This window comes from Natrix helvetica (genome assembly GCF_964273705.1).
Source record: "Natrix helvetica genome assembly, chromosome: 1".
Classification (NCBI taxonomy): domain Eukaryota; kingdom Metazoa; phylum Chordata; class Lepidosauria; order Squamata; family Natricidae; genus Natrix; species Natrix helvetica.
In genome coordinates this window covers 276,045,351-276,059,105 of record NC_138548.1, presented here as the reverse complement: position 1 = coordinate 276,059,105, position 13,755 = coordinate 276,045,351, and the positions used below count along the sequence as shown (strand labels likewise).

General features: G+C 43.8%; 1 protein-coding gene across 2 annotated transcripts in view; it reads right to left on the bottom strand.

Moving 5' to 3' along the window:
• Positions 1–13,755, bottom strand: part of AFF4 (ALF transcription elongation factor 4) — a 76,699-nt gene that overhangs the window by 33,997 nt on the left and 28,947 nt on the right. Inside the window, exons 3-4 of one of the 2 annotated variants that reach the window (XM_081936131.1) lie at positions 4,065–4,217; positions 3,660–3,786 (exon numbers count right to left, since the gene is read on the bottom strand). In XM_081936131.1, the coding sequence (XP_081792257.1) occupies positions 3,660–3,782 (123 nt within the window). In that variant the 5' untranslated portion in view covers positions 3,783–3,786; positions 4,065–4,217. The remainder of the gene's footprint in view (positions 1–3,659; positions 3,787–4,064; positions 4,218–13,755) is intronic. The other variant, XM_081936132.1, reaches the window with a different exon arrangement.

The following is a 13,755-nucleotide window of genomic DNA, read 5'->3' as shown; positions in this document are numbered from 1 at the left end:
TTAGCTTTTCCATGACACTTGCTGCAAACAGAGTTTTGTATTTTCTGTGATTAATTGGAAGAACAGGTATAAATTTGAAAGATTGCAGGTAAAACTGAAAGTAAAAGATTTCTGGATGTAGAGGCCCTGGAAAACCAGCAAAGAAAGAGCTCTCTTAACTATGCATATTATTTGGAAACTATATTTTTCATCAAACTGAGTATGCGTTTCAAAGTAATTTTATTTCTGTAGTTAAAATATTCAACATTTTGATTTCTTATATCAAAAGTACACCATCTTTTCTAGATTTTTTAAATGTTTTTTTTTTTGTAAACATGCCTTCCCTTTAGGAAACTTTAAAAAAATCATTTCAATCTTGCAATACAAATTTAAGGCAGAAACTTGAAACCCTATTTTTAAAGAAACTGATAACCTGTCCTCATAGTGGAATTGCCACTTGTAACATATAAAGAGCTTTGTTCACAGTGTCGAATGACTGACTGACTGACTAAGCAAAAGTGCAGAAGAGGAACTTTCTTTTTCTAGAGATCTGTATCTCCCTTTTTTGAAATCAAGGCATGGCGCAAACCATATAAGGCAAGAGAGGAGAATGTTCTCAACAATGAAGGAAGGGCTACTTCCCAACAATCTGTGGGCCTCCCAGTACTGCTATTCTTTCAGACATAGGTTTCTGGATGAATTTATACACGGATGGTGGAAATGGGAAGACATAGCATTCCCATTCCAACCCTGAAAGCCAAAAAAGCTTTAAAAAGATAAATTTGTGGCAAAATTTCAATCATGTGGGTTTTTTAAAAATGAGAATAAAAAAGTCCTCTTCCCGTGATTCTTCCTACTATCTTGTTTGAAGGGGGAAAAATTAATGGTAAACCGTGTCACTAAAATCTGACTATTTTGTAAGGCAATATTGGAGAGCCTGGAATACCAGGCCGTAGAATGGTATAGATCAAAGAGAATGGAAAAAAACAACAAATTGCCAATTTTTTGCATAGAAGACGATTTTGTATTTCCCATAGAAAGATATAAATGCTTACATTAGAAGAAAACAGATTTTTAAAAATCATATTCAGAACTTAATCTCTAAAAATAAATTAGACTTTTAAGTAGTTAAACTAAAGAACCAGCACAAGTTAACTGAATAAAATAAATATATAAAGAAATAAAACCTCTCTCAAAGGACAGAAATACAACAATTTCTGCAATTAAATCAGTTTAGTCACATACAGCTAGGAAGTAAACAAATAAAGCTAGCCAGCAGGTAAAGAAAGCTTTCTACACTAAAAATTCAAACCCAAATACATTTATATGTGCCTTATTTTGCATTGCCAATTGTCTCCAATTGTTCCTTTCTATTCAGTACACTCCAGCAGAGTGTACTGAGCACCCGTCTATCAAATATTGCCATCTTGTGGAATTGAGGAGTTTTGCTTTCTCTGTTGTGGCCCCATCCCCTAGAACAGCACTCCCACTCCCCAAAATAAGGACTGTATCCTCTCTTCTAGCTTGGTCCCAGGCCTGGAGTTAATACCATGTTTTCCCGAAATTACGACTTGTCCTGATAATAAGACCATGCCATATTTTTCCTGTGGGCCCTCCCCCAATAATAAGCCCCCTGGACAACCCCCCCTCCAGCCAGGCAAAGCGCCACTCACCAACCTAACAATATCCCGAAGGTGCAAAGCTGCAGGAGCTGGGGGGAGGGGGACAAAGGCGCTCACATTGCTTGACACCTTTGGGATACCGCTAGGCTGGTGGGTGGTGCTGTGCTCAGCTGGAGCTGGGCGTTGCCGGGCAGCAGCTCTCATGAGCAGCCGCCCGACAACGCCCATTTTCAGCCAGTCAGAGCGCCACTCACCGACCCAGTAATATCCCAAAGGCGCTCAGCCATGTGGCGCTCTGCCAGGCTGGAGAGAGGTTGCGCAAGCACTGTTCTGTCTCCAGCTCGCGTGCCTCCCTGCCTCACCATGGCCAACTCTCCCTGCAGGGCTGGGCCAGGGTGCTGCCGCCCCCCCCCCCGCTACCATGCTCCAAGCATAACCAGTTTCCAAACTCCGGAGATCCGCTGCCGAGTCTTCCAGCAGTGGTCGCTCGCAACCATAGAGCGTAGTCCCAGAGACTCGGCAGCGGATCTCCGGAGTTTGGAAGCTGGTTATGCTCAGAGCATGGCGGCGCCGGCGCCCTGGCCCAACCCTACATGGAGAGTTGGGCATGGTGAGGCAAGGAGATACGCGAGTTGGAGGCAGAAAAAGTGCTCGCGCAACGTCTCTTTCCAGCCGGGCAGAGCGCCGCGTGGCTTAGCGCCTTTGGGATATTATAACACCCGGCTGGAAAGGGGCGGTGCTGGGCAGCTTCTCATGAGTGTGGTCATCTCATGGCGGCTTTGTTGCGCTGCTGCAACAGCGCAACACAGTCGTTTGCCCCTGAGGCTGTGCCCGGCTCTTCGGGCGTCCGCTCGCAAGAGAGCAGCCACCCGGCAACCCCAAACCAATACCCCCCCGATAATAAGGCCCAAGCAAAATTGGGGGGAGGGTCAAAAGAAAATAAGACCCTGTCTTATTTTCGGGGAAACACAATATATTATTTTATTTATTTTACATTTGTTATTTTTATTGTAATTTAGCTGCCCTCATTCTGTTTGATTTATGTTACTTTTAAGATTGGTTTATTCTATATGTTTTTATTTTATTTTATTGTTTCATATGCCATCCAGAGTCAGTGGAGTTGTTCAACTATAACAAATTTGAATAAACAAAGTTCACTGGACTGTTTAATGCAGATGTTATCTACTCTTAATTTTTACCACACATATTTACCTTCCTGTATTGAGAATGTTATTGAAATCAAAGATGACTGAAAAACAAGTGGGAAAACTTTTGTTTCCTTAATTATTTCTCTCTATTTTTAAAAAATAATATTTAAATACTATTTAATATTGAAATACACATAGTACCTTTAAATAAGGGGACAAGGAAAGCAACAACACATTGTCTACCCCCCTCTTTCAGTCTTAAAATGAAAGCACAAATAAGCGTAACAGTTTATGCTTAAGTAATGTATGCTGTCATGATCAGGAAAATAACCGCATGAAAGAAACACATTTTGCAGCATCAAAGTAAATCTCTTATATACAAACAGCCAGGTACTAGAAATATCAAGCCCTAACAATTACCTTTCATCTATAGAAAATATTCTCCGCAATCTCAGTAATGCTACTGTCTTGAATCACTCTTTTGCTATAAGGCAAGAGTACATTGTAACAATTATCTCTGTAAGTACTTTTAACCATAATTCTATTCTACCAATTCATATTTAGACAGTTTGATGGTCAAATGGTTTGGCCTGTCAGTGCTGGGATATTAATAAAAGAATGTTGACATGAATGAGCTTGTATTATTTTTAACAATCTTAATATTTCATTAATAGGTCTATCAACATAAATTTTTTAAAAAAATAATGTAAGTTTATAAAGTATCTTTTTTCCCTCTGTATTTGCATTTAGAGTGTAAGGTTCAAATTCTTATTTTCATGTTTCTAGAATACTGATTATATTACAGTATACACTACATTTACTTAGAAAACTCATCACAGTACTGAATTTACAGGAAAAAAAATATCTGTGGTGTGATCATTAAGAAAAATAACAAACCTCATGCACTTACAACTTTATATGGTTCAGCAAAAAGAGGAGAATTAGGTGGGAAGGCTTCTTCACCCTGTTGAATTTCTTGATTACGCCTCTCTCTTTCTTTAATACGCAGCGCATTCCGATCTTCACGGTTCATGTTGCTATAAAGAAAAACAATGTAATTATGAGACAGAATACAGAAAGTAAGTGATTCTGCTTTTTACACCTTAACAATCTGTAGCTTTGCTCTTTTTTTTACAAAAAAATATTCTAATGCACATTTTAAAAAAAACCTCTTAAGTACCTAAACATCAGAAATTGTCTTATGCATACATACTGACAAAACCTAGCCATTTACTTTCATAAGAAAAGTTATGCTGCATTCTTTAAATAAACTATTAAATGTATTGTCTTATTTTTTAAAAAATTACAGTGTTACCTCGGTACTCAACTGCTTTGAAACTCATTGAATTTGGTAATCGATGCATTGTGACGCAAAAAGTTTGTCCTGGTACTCGTCGTTTGTTGGGTACTCGACCCGCAAGCTAGAACTTGTTGATGTCAATTGCCTCGTGACTTGCTACCCTTTCAGCTGAAACAAAGGGTCACGCATTAGTCATGTGGTTTGTTTGGTACTCATTTTTTAGTACTCGTTTCACCTCCCAGAACCAATTAATGACAAGTACTGAGATACCACTGTAATTTTTATTGCTTTTAAATTAACAAAACATAAGAATGATAACGATACATTGTCAAAATAAATCACATTAAAATGTTCTAACAAAAAGTGAACAAATATGACACATATATCATTATAACAATAAACAATTCTATATATACTTGTCTAATGCAAATATTCAAATATGTAAATATTTCTAATACATTTATACAACATAAAGTACTCTGTATAAATGAGTCCTGTATTTCATTATGCTTGTCCTTACAGAGTCTACATCTATAGACAATCCACTCATAGGTGACAAGGGCAATCAGGTCTTCAATTCATTGAAAGAAAGGGAGCCATAAATTTATCTTTCCAATGCTGCAATATCAGTATTTTGACCATAGTAAAGCGAGAATCCATTTACATTGATTGTCCAGTTGTCAACTTCCATGTACTAGGTGTGCAGCTTAAGACAATAATACCCTCTGAGAATTTTTGCTTTTGTTGCACAATCATACTTTCGCCCAAATCTTGGGAAATGAGATCATTGTAAAAACATGTGTTTTAAAGACGCATTATCCTTATTACACTTCCAACAAAATACTGGTTTTGACAGCCCTTTTCTATGCAAACATAATGGAATCCAATCAATTCTAAATATTATTTTTATTGTATAAGTAACTGTATTGTCTAATTTAACATTTCAATAGTTTTTTAAAAAAAAATTGAGAACTTTTGAATAAAGTAGAGTTAGTCCCTGGCTTATATCCATTTATTCAGTGACCTTTCAAACTTGCGACAATGCTGATCAGTGGTACTTATGACTAGTCCTCAGATTTCCAGCTGTTGCAATGTCTCCATGATCATAATTTACAACTTTCCCTGCTGGCTTCCCAGAAGCAAAGTCAATGGAGAAGCCATCAGTAAGTCAGAAGTCACATAAGATCCTTTCTTAATGATGGCAACTGGGACTATCTAAATGACTGTTGCTAAGCAGCATGGTTTCATGACATTGTGCTCTACAACTGTGTCACTTAGTAATGGCAATTCCAGCCCCATTTGCTGTTGTAAAGACTGCTTGTATTTTATTCAAAATTCTTATCAGCAAGAGCTTATGTTTCTTCATTCTTATATACAAAACCTGCAGTCCCCCTATCTTTCTCTATCTGTCAGTCTACTGAGAATGCTCCACAGTATGTCTCTAATCTACTCTTCATATGTTTCTAAAAAGAATTTGTTTGTACTCTAAATCCATACTTTCAGTTTTGAATTCAATCATATGTACTGTCAACTAGCTTTGATGAAATAATTTTTACTGTGACTATATGATATAGGTATTTCTTTGGAAAATGTAAGAAATTCTGTTTGAAATGTTAGTTCCTCTTTGGTTTGTAACAAACAGAAACTGCATTTTATCCAAAACAATCCAAGTAGTACTGTGTTTATTGATAAGATTATGCATTTGCAAAATAAGATCACTCAAACTTCACTGTTTATATTAAACAACACGTAAAATGTGACTAGAAGGCATGAAGCTCACTTAATACTTCAATTAACATGTAGACAAAAGGCTAGTAGCTACAGTAAGTACAAAATAGCTATATTCAGCTAAAACAAATATGGAAACAAAAATATGTGAGAAGAATATTAAAGTTCCCTTGGATAATCAAACATATTTCAAGAGAAAAGTATAAATATCAAAGGAGGTCATTCTCTAAAATGTTAAAAATAAAGTTAGATTCATTTTTTTAATCAATACAGTACAGGTAGTCCTTGACTTGCAACTGGTCACTTGACAACTGGCTGAAGTTATGATGGATCTCCCTAGAGCTACTTACGATGTTTTCAAAATTATGACAGCGGCATCCCCACATGTGATCACATTTTGTGCACTTGGCAATTTATTCACCTTTACAACTGTTTGACTGAGATTTGCAGCTTTCTTGATGGTTTTTGGTGTTTACTTTTGGTTTCAGGCAAAAAATGCTCATTGGGGGAAATGAATTTGCTTAACAACGGCAGCATTCACTTATCAGCCACCATATTCACTTACTGACCACCACAAGAAATGTCAAAAATTGGATGCAGTCAAGTGATGTCTCACCTAATGACCGCAATTTCTTATAACTGCAATTCCAGGCTCAATTATGGTCGTATGTTGGGACTATCTGCACTAAACACTACCTGCACTGAAAAAAAGATAGCTCATTTTAAAATTTAGAATAATGCAACTCTTCGGGAAATGTTTAGCTCCTACTAGTTCTAATATGATGAAAAAAAGTAAGAAAATTTTAGATAAGACTTTTAAAGATTAATAATGTTAGTTTCAATTATTTTTATTTCTAACCTTTTAACCAACTGGAGCATTCTATGCAACATAAAAATACAAAGAAGAAATAGCTCTTAGCAGATGTTGCCAGTGAGCAAGACATGACACAATTTTACTCCTGCTTGCCAATATTTAGTTATGAATGATAAATAAGCTTCTGTGCTACTATAAATAACTAGCTCTTTGTAAACCCATCTAAACATATTCATTTAGGATGGCCAGCTCCCAAATTACTGATTTTAGAACAGATTCAATAAAGTATTTATGTCTACCATATAAATCATGTACTGTAATGTTGAGAAATTATGTCTCAAAAGTATGAAAAAAATAAACATGTAACATTTTATTAGATACTTTATCACAGCCAAACTCCAGCTCAAAAATAATCAAAAAACAAAATTGTGAGACAGCAAGAAAAACAACAGTAAAACCCAATTATAGAACTGGTGTGCTCAAGCTTTGACACAAGAACCTTAACAATGTTATGAGAAATAAAATCACATTGGCAATAACAATTATAAATAAAATAGATCTGGGTGATTTGGAAATACAAGTTGATGGCATGTTATTACTATAGCTGCAACCAGGCATCTTTGTAATAGAAGCAATACAGAACATGCATTAATATTCAGGAACTCCATTATAGAGGCAAACTCTGTATTCAAGTGTGCTATCACATAATTTCCCCCATGAACATATGTTTGGAGGACATTAAAATTGCCAGGATAGGGATCTTTTGACTTTGGGAATTATTACTTGGCTTGGGGAAACTTGGGAGAAAAGTAGTGTTGGCTTACCTGAACGGTCTTCTCTGTGCGCTGCGGGAGAGTCCAAACATGGGTTAATTCTGTCTGACTGCCCTGGCCTAAATTGAAGATCTTTAGCCCATGCCTCCTGCACCGGCACCTCAGATTTTCGATGAAGGCGTGGACCGTTAGTCTGTTCAAAAGGTGGTTCCAGAAAGTCTGTTACAAGATCGAGTCAATGGTTAGTCACAAAGCCACAAAACGACACCGTAATTGTCAGCTGGCCCGCTGAGAGCCTAAGGAAACATGTAGGCTAAAGAAAGCCAAAGGCAATAAACGCCGGGAGAGACCTCAGGGCGGGATTGGACTCTCCCGCAGCGCACAGAGAAGACCGTTCAGGTAAGCCAACGCTACTTTTCCTGTGCACTGCTTGGAGAGTCCAAGCATGGGACATACCCAAGCTAAATGTCACTAGGGCCGGGAGCACGTGTGTTAACGGTCTCTCCAGTCGAATGAATGCCCTGAAAAACTTGTCTCCCAAACGCTGCGTCCGCCGATGTTTAGGTTTAGGTTTATTTGGATTTATATGCCGCCCTTCTCCAAAAGGACTCAGGGCGGCGTACAACATTAAATGTGAACTTATCTAACTTGTAGTTCCAAACAAATTGGGATGGCGATGCCCACGTTGCCGCCCTGCAGATCTCGTCAATGGGCGCTTGAGTCGCCCAGGCTGCTGTAGATGCTGCGCTCCTTGTAGAATGGGCCGTGACGTGATGCGGCACCTGTGTAGATTGGAGCTGGTAGGCAAAGGCGATGCAGGTGCACAACCATCGGCCAATGGTAGCAGAGGTGACCTTGCGCCCCATAGTGGCAGGTTGAAACAATACGAAGAGTAATTCAGACTGTCGGAATGACGCAGTGCGCTTGATGTACTTGCAGATTGTCCTGCGCACATCTAGTTTGTGCCATCTGCGCTCCCTAGGGTGTCTCGGATGTGGACAAAAGTATGGAAGGATGACTTCTTGGCTCCGATGGAACCAGGTGTTGACCTTAGGGATGAATGAGAGATCCTGGCGGTGCACAACCCTGATATATAGGTCCTCCCTGACAGGCAGGGCTGCCAGTTCCGAGATCCTTCCCGCCGAGGTAATGGTGGTCAGAAAAACTGTTTTAAAAGTCAGGTGTTTCAGGTCACAGGATCGAAGGGGCTCGAATGGAGCGCTGATTAGTGCCCTCAAGACCACACTCAACTCCCAAGAGGGATAACAACGGACAACAGGTCGTAAATTGGTGGCCCCTTTGAGGAAACTGCAAACCCTGGGGTGACGAGCAAGGGAGAAGTGGTTGTAGACCAGGACCGTAGACATCGCTGCCACCTGACATCTGAGTGTGTTCGACGCTAGTCCTTGGTCCAACCCCTACTGCAAAAAGTCCAAAATCTGTGGGATGGTGGCAGAAGTGGGATCAATGGTCTTTTTAGTGCACCACCTGGCGAAAGCAGCCCAGGTGGCATCATAGATCTTGGTAGTCGATGGTCGCCGAGAGGCTTGAATAGTTGAATGACCTTAGTGGAAAGTCAGTCTCTTTCTAAGAGGTCCCTCTCAAGTGCCAGACGGCTAACTGCAACCACTGGGGCTCCGGGTATGATAGAGCCCCCTGGTTGAGAAAGACCTCCTCCGGAGGAATCCTCCATGGTTTGGCAATGGAGAGACCCAACAGGTCGGTGAACCAAGTCCGTCTGGGCCAGAATGGAGCCACTAGTATCACCTCCGCCTGTTCCTCCAGCATCTTGCGGAACCCGCTGGGAAGGAGTGAGAGTGGCGGGAAAGCATAGAGCAGGCCGGGTGGCCACTAGCAAAGCAGGGCATTGACTGCTTCCGCTCCTGGGGACCGGAACCTGGAGAAGAAGCGAGGGAGGTGGGAGTTCTCCTGAGTGGCAAAAAGGTCGATGGACGGGTGACCGAACCTCTGCGTGATCTTGTGGAAGAGGTCCAGATGCAAGCGCCACTCTGAATGGTCGATCGTGGCCCTGCTCAGCCAATCCACCTGGACATTGCTCACCTCGGAGATGTGTTCCGCTCGAAGGGATGACAGATGTTTCTCTGCCCACTTCCCCAGATGTTCCCCCGCCGCCATCAACGACTTGGAGCAGTTGCCCCCTTGGCGGTTTACATGTGCCTTGGTGGCCACATTGTCCGTGAGCAACATTACATGGTGAACTTGGACTGTCGCCTGGAAATGTAGAAGAGCTAGCCTCGCCGCTTTTAGCTCCAGCCAGTTTATGCTGTGCAGATCGCTGACGGACTAACTGCCTTGTGCGATCTGATTGCCGAGATGGACCCCCCATCCAAATAGGTTGGCATCCATCGTGATGGTGAGGCGATCCGGTTCGTGGAAGAGACTGCCCTTAGTCAGCGCTGGAGAGAGCCACCACTGGAGGGACTGCTGGACATTGAGTGGAACTGGAATCAGAGTGGGGGAGTTGCTTTTCTTGGCTCTTTGGTGGGACAGAAGACACCACTGCAGTTGTCTCGAGTGCAACCTCGCCCACGGCACTATTGACAGGCAAGAAATCATTTTGCTGAGGAGCATCGATAACTGAACAATGAGCTCTGACTGTGAAGTCTGCAGCTGGAGTACCAGTTTCCTGATGCTGGAGATTCACTCCTGGGACAAGGCGACCTGGCAACTGACAGTGTCTATTATTGCGCCGAGATGCTGCAACCTGGTGGTGGGAGGTGGCTCTTGTCCAGATTGACGGAAAAGCCGTGATCTTTTAGAACCCTCGTCGTCAACCAGGGGTCCCTGACTGCTTGCTGAGAGGATGACACTTGAATGAGAATGTCATCTAGGTACGCTTGAAGTCGAACTGGGCGTGACCTCAGGGATGCAACTACTGCTGCCAGAATCTTTGTAAATGTCCTGGGGGGCGATGGCAGGCCGAACGGCAGTGCCATGTACTGATGGTGCTTTCCTGCGTAATAAAACCTCAAGAACTTGCGATGGGCCTTTCGGCTTGGGATCTCCCGGCCTGATGGAGCCCAGAATTGACTGGAGGGATTGCATCTTGAAGCATTTGTACGCCAGATGGTAATTTAACTTCTTTAGATCTAATATCCCCCTCCACCCTCCTGAGTTCTTTGGAACCAGGAACAGGATGGAGTAGAAACCTGACCCTTTGTGTCCAGCTGGCACTAATTCTATGGCCTGTATCTCCCGAAGGTGCTGAATCTCCTGCTCCATTAGGGACCGTTTGGCAGGGGAGGAGGGAGTGGGACAGCGGATGAAGTGGCGGGGGAGGGGAGATGAACTTCAGGGTCAGACCCAGTCGGATGGTTTGGAGAACCCACTGGTCTGACATGGTCTGCTCCCATATTACCTGGAATAGCTGCAGGCAACCTCCGATGGGAGCCGTCCTCTGGGCATCACTTATAGCGAAGGAATGGCCTAGAGCTGGAACCCCTACGGTATGAGCGCTTGGAGAAGGATTGGTTGCAGCCCCTATCACAAAATGACTGGCGGTCCTGGGACCAATCGGGACCCAGCGCATATGGACGGTTGAACTGTCCAGAACTGGTGGAGGCCTCAGAGGAACGAAGGGACTGTTTCCTAAAGTATCCAGAGCCTTTGCGCTCCATCTTTTTGGAAACAGAGGGCATGACCTTCTTTTTGTCTTTGTTCTCAACGAGAACCGGGCCCAAGACCTCACCCAAAAGTTTTTTCCCCTTAAAGGGAGCTGAGGCAAATTTCCATTTGGACCTCATATCGGCGTTCCAGTGACGCAACGATAATATTCTGCGTGTGGTTACATTGGAAGCTAAGGCCCTTGATGCATATTTAGCGGAGTTAAGGGTGGCATCAGCTATGTATTCAGCCGCCGCCATAAGCTTGTTAAGTTCCTGCCTCATCCTAGTGTCACCTGCAGGGAGCTTGGCAGCAAAGCAGTGGAGCCACAGAAGGGACGCCCTAGACATAAAGAAAGCCGAGGTGATCATCTTAATGGCCCAAGCCACTGCCTGATGTGTCTTATGATTTGCTTTTTCTGACCTCTTGTTCTCCACTTTAGACCTTCTAAAAGGTCGGGTGGCAGGACGGAAGAGGAAGTAAGAGCCTGCACCGGTGGATCCACCTGAGGTAGTTTTAGAAGATCCTCCAAGGCAGCATCCACCGTGTACAGTTTCCTGTCGCTATTGCTAGGCGTGGCCAGGGTGCCAGGCCGGGCCCATTGGCGCTGTACAATGATTAGAAATAATTTGGGGACTGGAACTATTTCCTGAGCAACCACAACCCTCCCCGTGCTCGACTGTTTCAGAGGTGGCTTGCTCAGGTACAGAAGCTCCTAAGCGGGTAGCCGTCTTGGCCTTCTTAATGGTAGTCTTGAAGGAAGTTTGGTTAAATAAACCAATAAAGGCAGGTTTGTCTAGGACCGCCCCCTCATCCCCAGAGAATTCCTGCTCAGGCAGAACATCCCCGTCTACGGCAGAATCTTCGCTATCCAGCGAAGAGTGTGGGGAAGACGCCCTATGGGTAGTGTCCCGGGGCTGAGTAGCAGAGGAGCTAGACTTGCAGGGCCGCATGGACTTTTGCTTGAGCCCTTCTGCAATGCCCTGGGAAATGGCCTTAGTTATCACCTCTTGCATTTCTTCAGACAAGGCTGGGCCTTGATCCTCTACCGGGCGAACCCTTTTTGCGGCCTGGGTTAAGGGCAGCTGAGGAGCCAGGGGCATTACTGGTGGGAGAGCCTCCTCTGCGTCAAGCGAACACTGGAAAAGTCAGCATTATCTGCCAACGAAGGCCTGGGGGACCCTGCAGATGCTATGGAAACATCAGAGGAAAATTGCTGTTCCTCATCCTCACTGTCTGCAATGGACTGTTCAGTGGCAACAGGGGGTGGCTCCTGGGATGAATCTCTCATGGGAGGTCCAGCAGTTGATGTGGTTGTGCGTTGAGCCTTTTCAAACTGCTTTTCAAGCGCCTTTTGGCGCCTAATGGCCACCCTGTCCTGGGCACTGGCCTGTTTCCTCCCCCCAGGCTGATGGTATCTGCTAAGAGCCTCTGAGGCTGCCTTGCTGGCCTGCCTAATGCCCCCCTACTTGTTGAGGGAACTGGATGGTCTGCCTCATCGGGGGTTCTTTCTGCCATGGTAGGAGCTGTGTAGCATCCTTGACCAGGCAGATGCACTGCACTCACCACCTGGAGACCAAGGATGCAAACAGTCCAGAAGAAGAAGCGTGGAGACAGGTAGTGCTGGTGGGCCAAGTCCATGAGGCGAGCCCAACTGCTCCTAGCGCTTCCCAGGTGGTGAAGCAGAAGTATGGCTGGGAGTGGTCAAAAACTGCTGCAGGTGCTCCGAGGGACAAGCCTCACTATTAGTGGGGAAGGAAACCTGACGGACGGACGGACGGTGAGACCCCCGCAACTCTTTGCTAAGGCAGGGACAGTCGGGCGGCAACAGGAGGAGAAGCGGCAATATGGCTCCGACTCTGTCCGACGTGATGCAATTAGTGGCCACAAAATGGCCACCGCACTGAAAGGCAGGAAATCTCTGAGTTTAAAATGGCCACCGCCTTCAAATTAGCTGGAAATGGCCGCCGCAACAAGAAAGCCGGTTGGAAAGCTTCTGAAACGCTTCTGATGCTATGGGCAAGAATGCAAGGGGCCGGGCCCTAAACCATTGCCGCTGCGCCCAGAAGACACCAAAACGAGGGAGGCGTCGGCACTCTGACCCCCCCCCCATTGCCCTTAGCAGCCCGACAGCCGTGCATGCCCGAGCGAAGCCCAGGATACGTCAGCTCGCAGATCGATGCAGCTGACAGAAAAGTTATTTTAAAAGGCTCACCGACCTGAATACTGTAATAAAAATGTGAAAGAGCTAGTTTGGAGAGTCCAATCAAGATTATTATTAGGAACCACGTTATAACACGTCCACGGACTTAGACTGAATTGAAAATCTGAGGTGCCGGTGCAGGAGGCGTGGCTGAAGATCTTCAATTCAGTCCAGGGCAGTCAGACACAATTAACCCATGCTTGGACTCTCCCGCAGCGCACAGAAGTGAATGACTGCCCAGGAACGTATCTCTGGGTGTGATACATCATCCAAGTTCTTGGCCTGCTGTTTAAAGATTGCCTCTGCCCACTGATATCCCATTATCAGGATTGCACTAATCCGCAGTTCTTCAACTTCTAATGTAATGTCCTTACCGCAAGATAAAACAAAGTTGTTACTTAAAATTAGAGTGTTAACCCCACAGTGGAACAAAACTAACTTTAGCCAATAAGAGAATATGCAAATTAAATATGAGTTTTAATTTTGTTCAAGCCCAGCTCATGGCACAATACTACATTAGCAACTCATTGTTGGGCTTGAAATATGTTCCTTAAGAGTTTAATT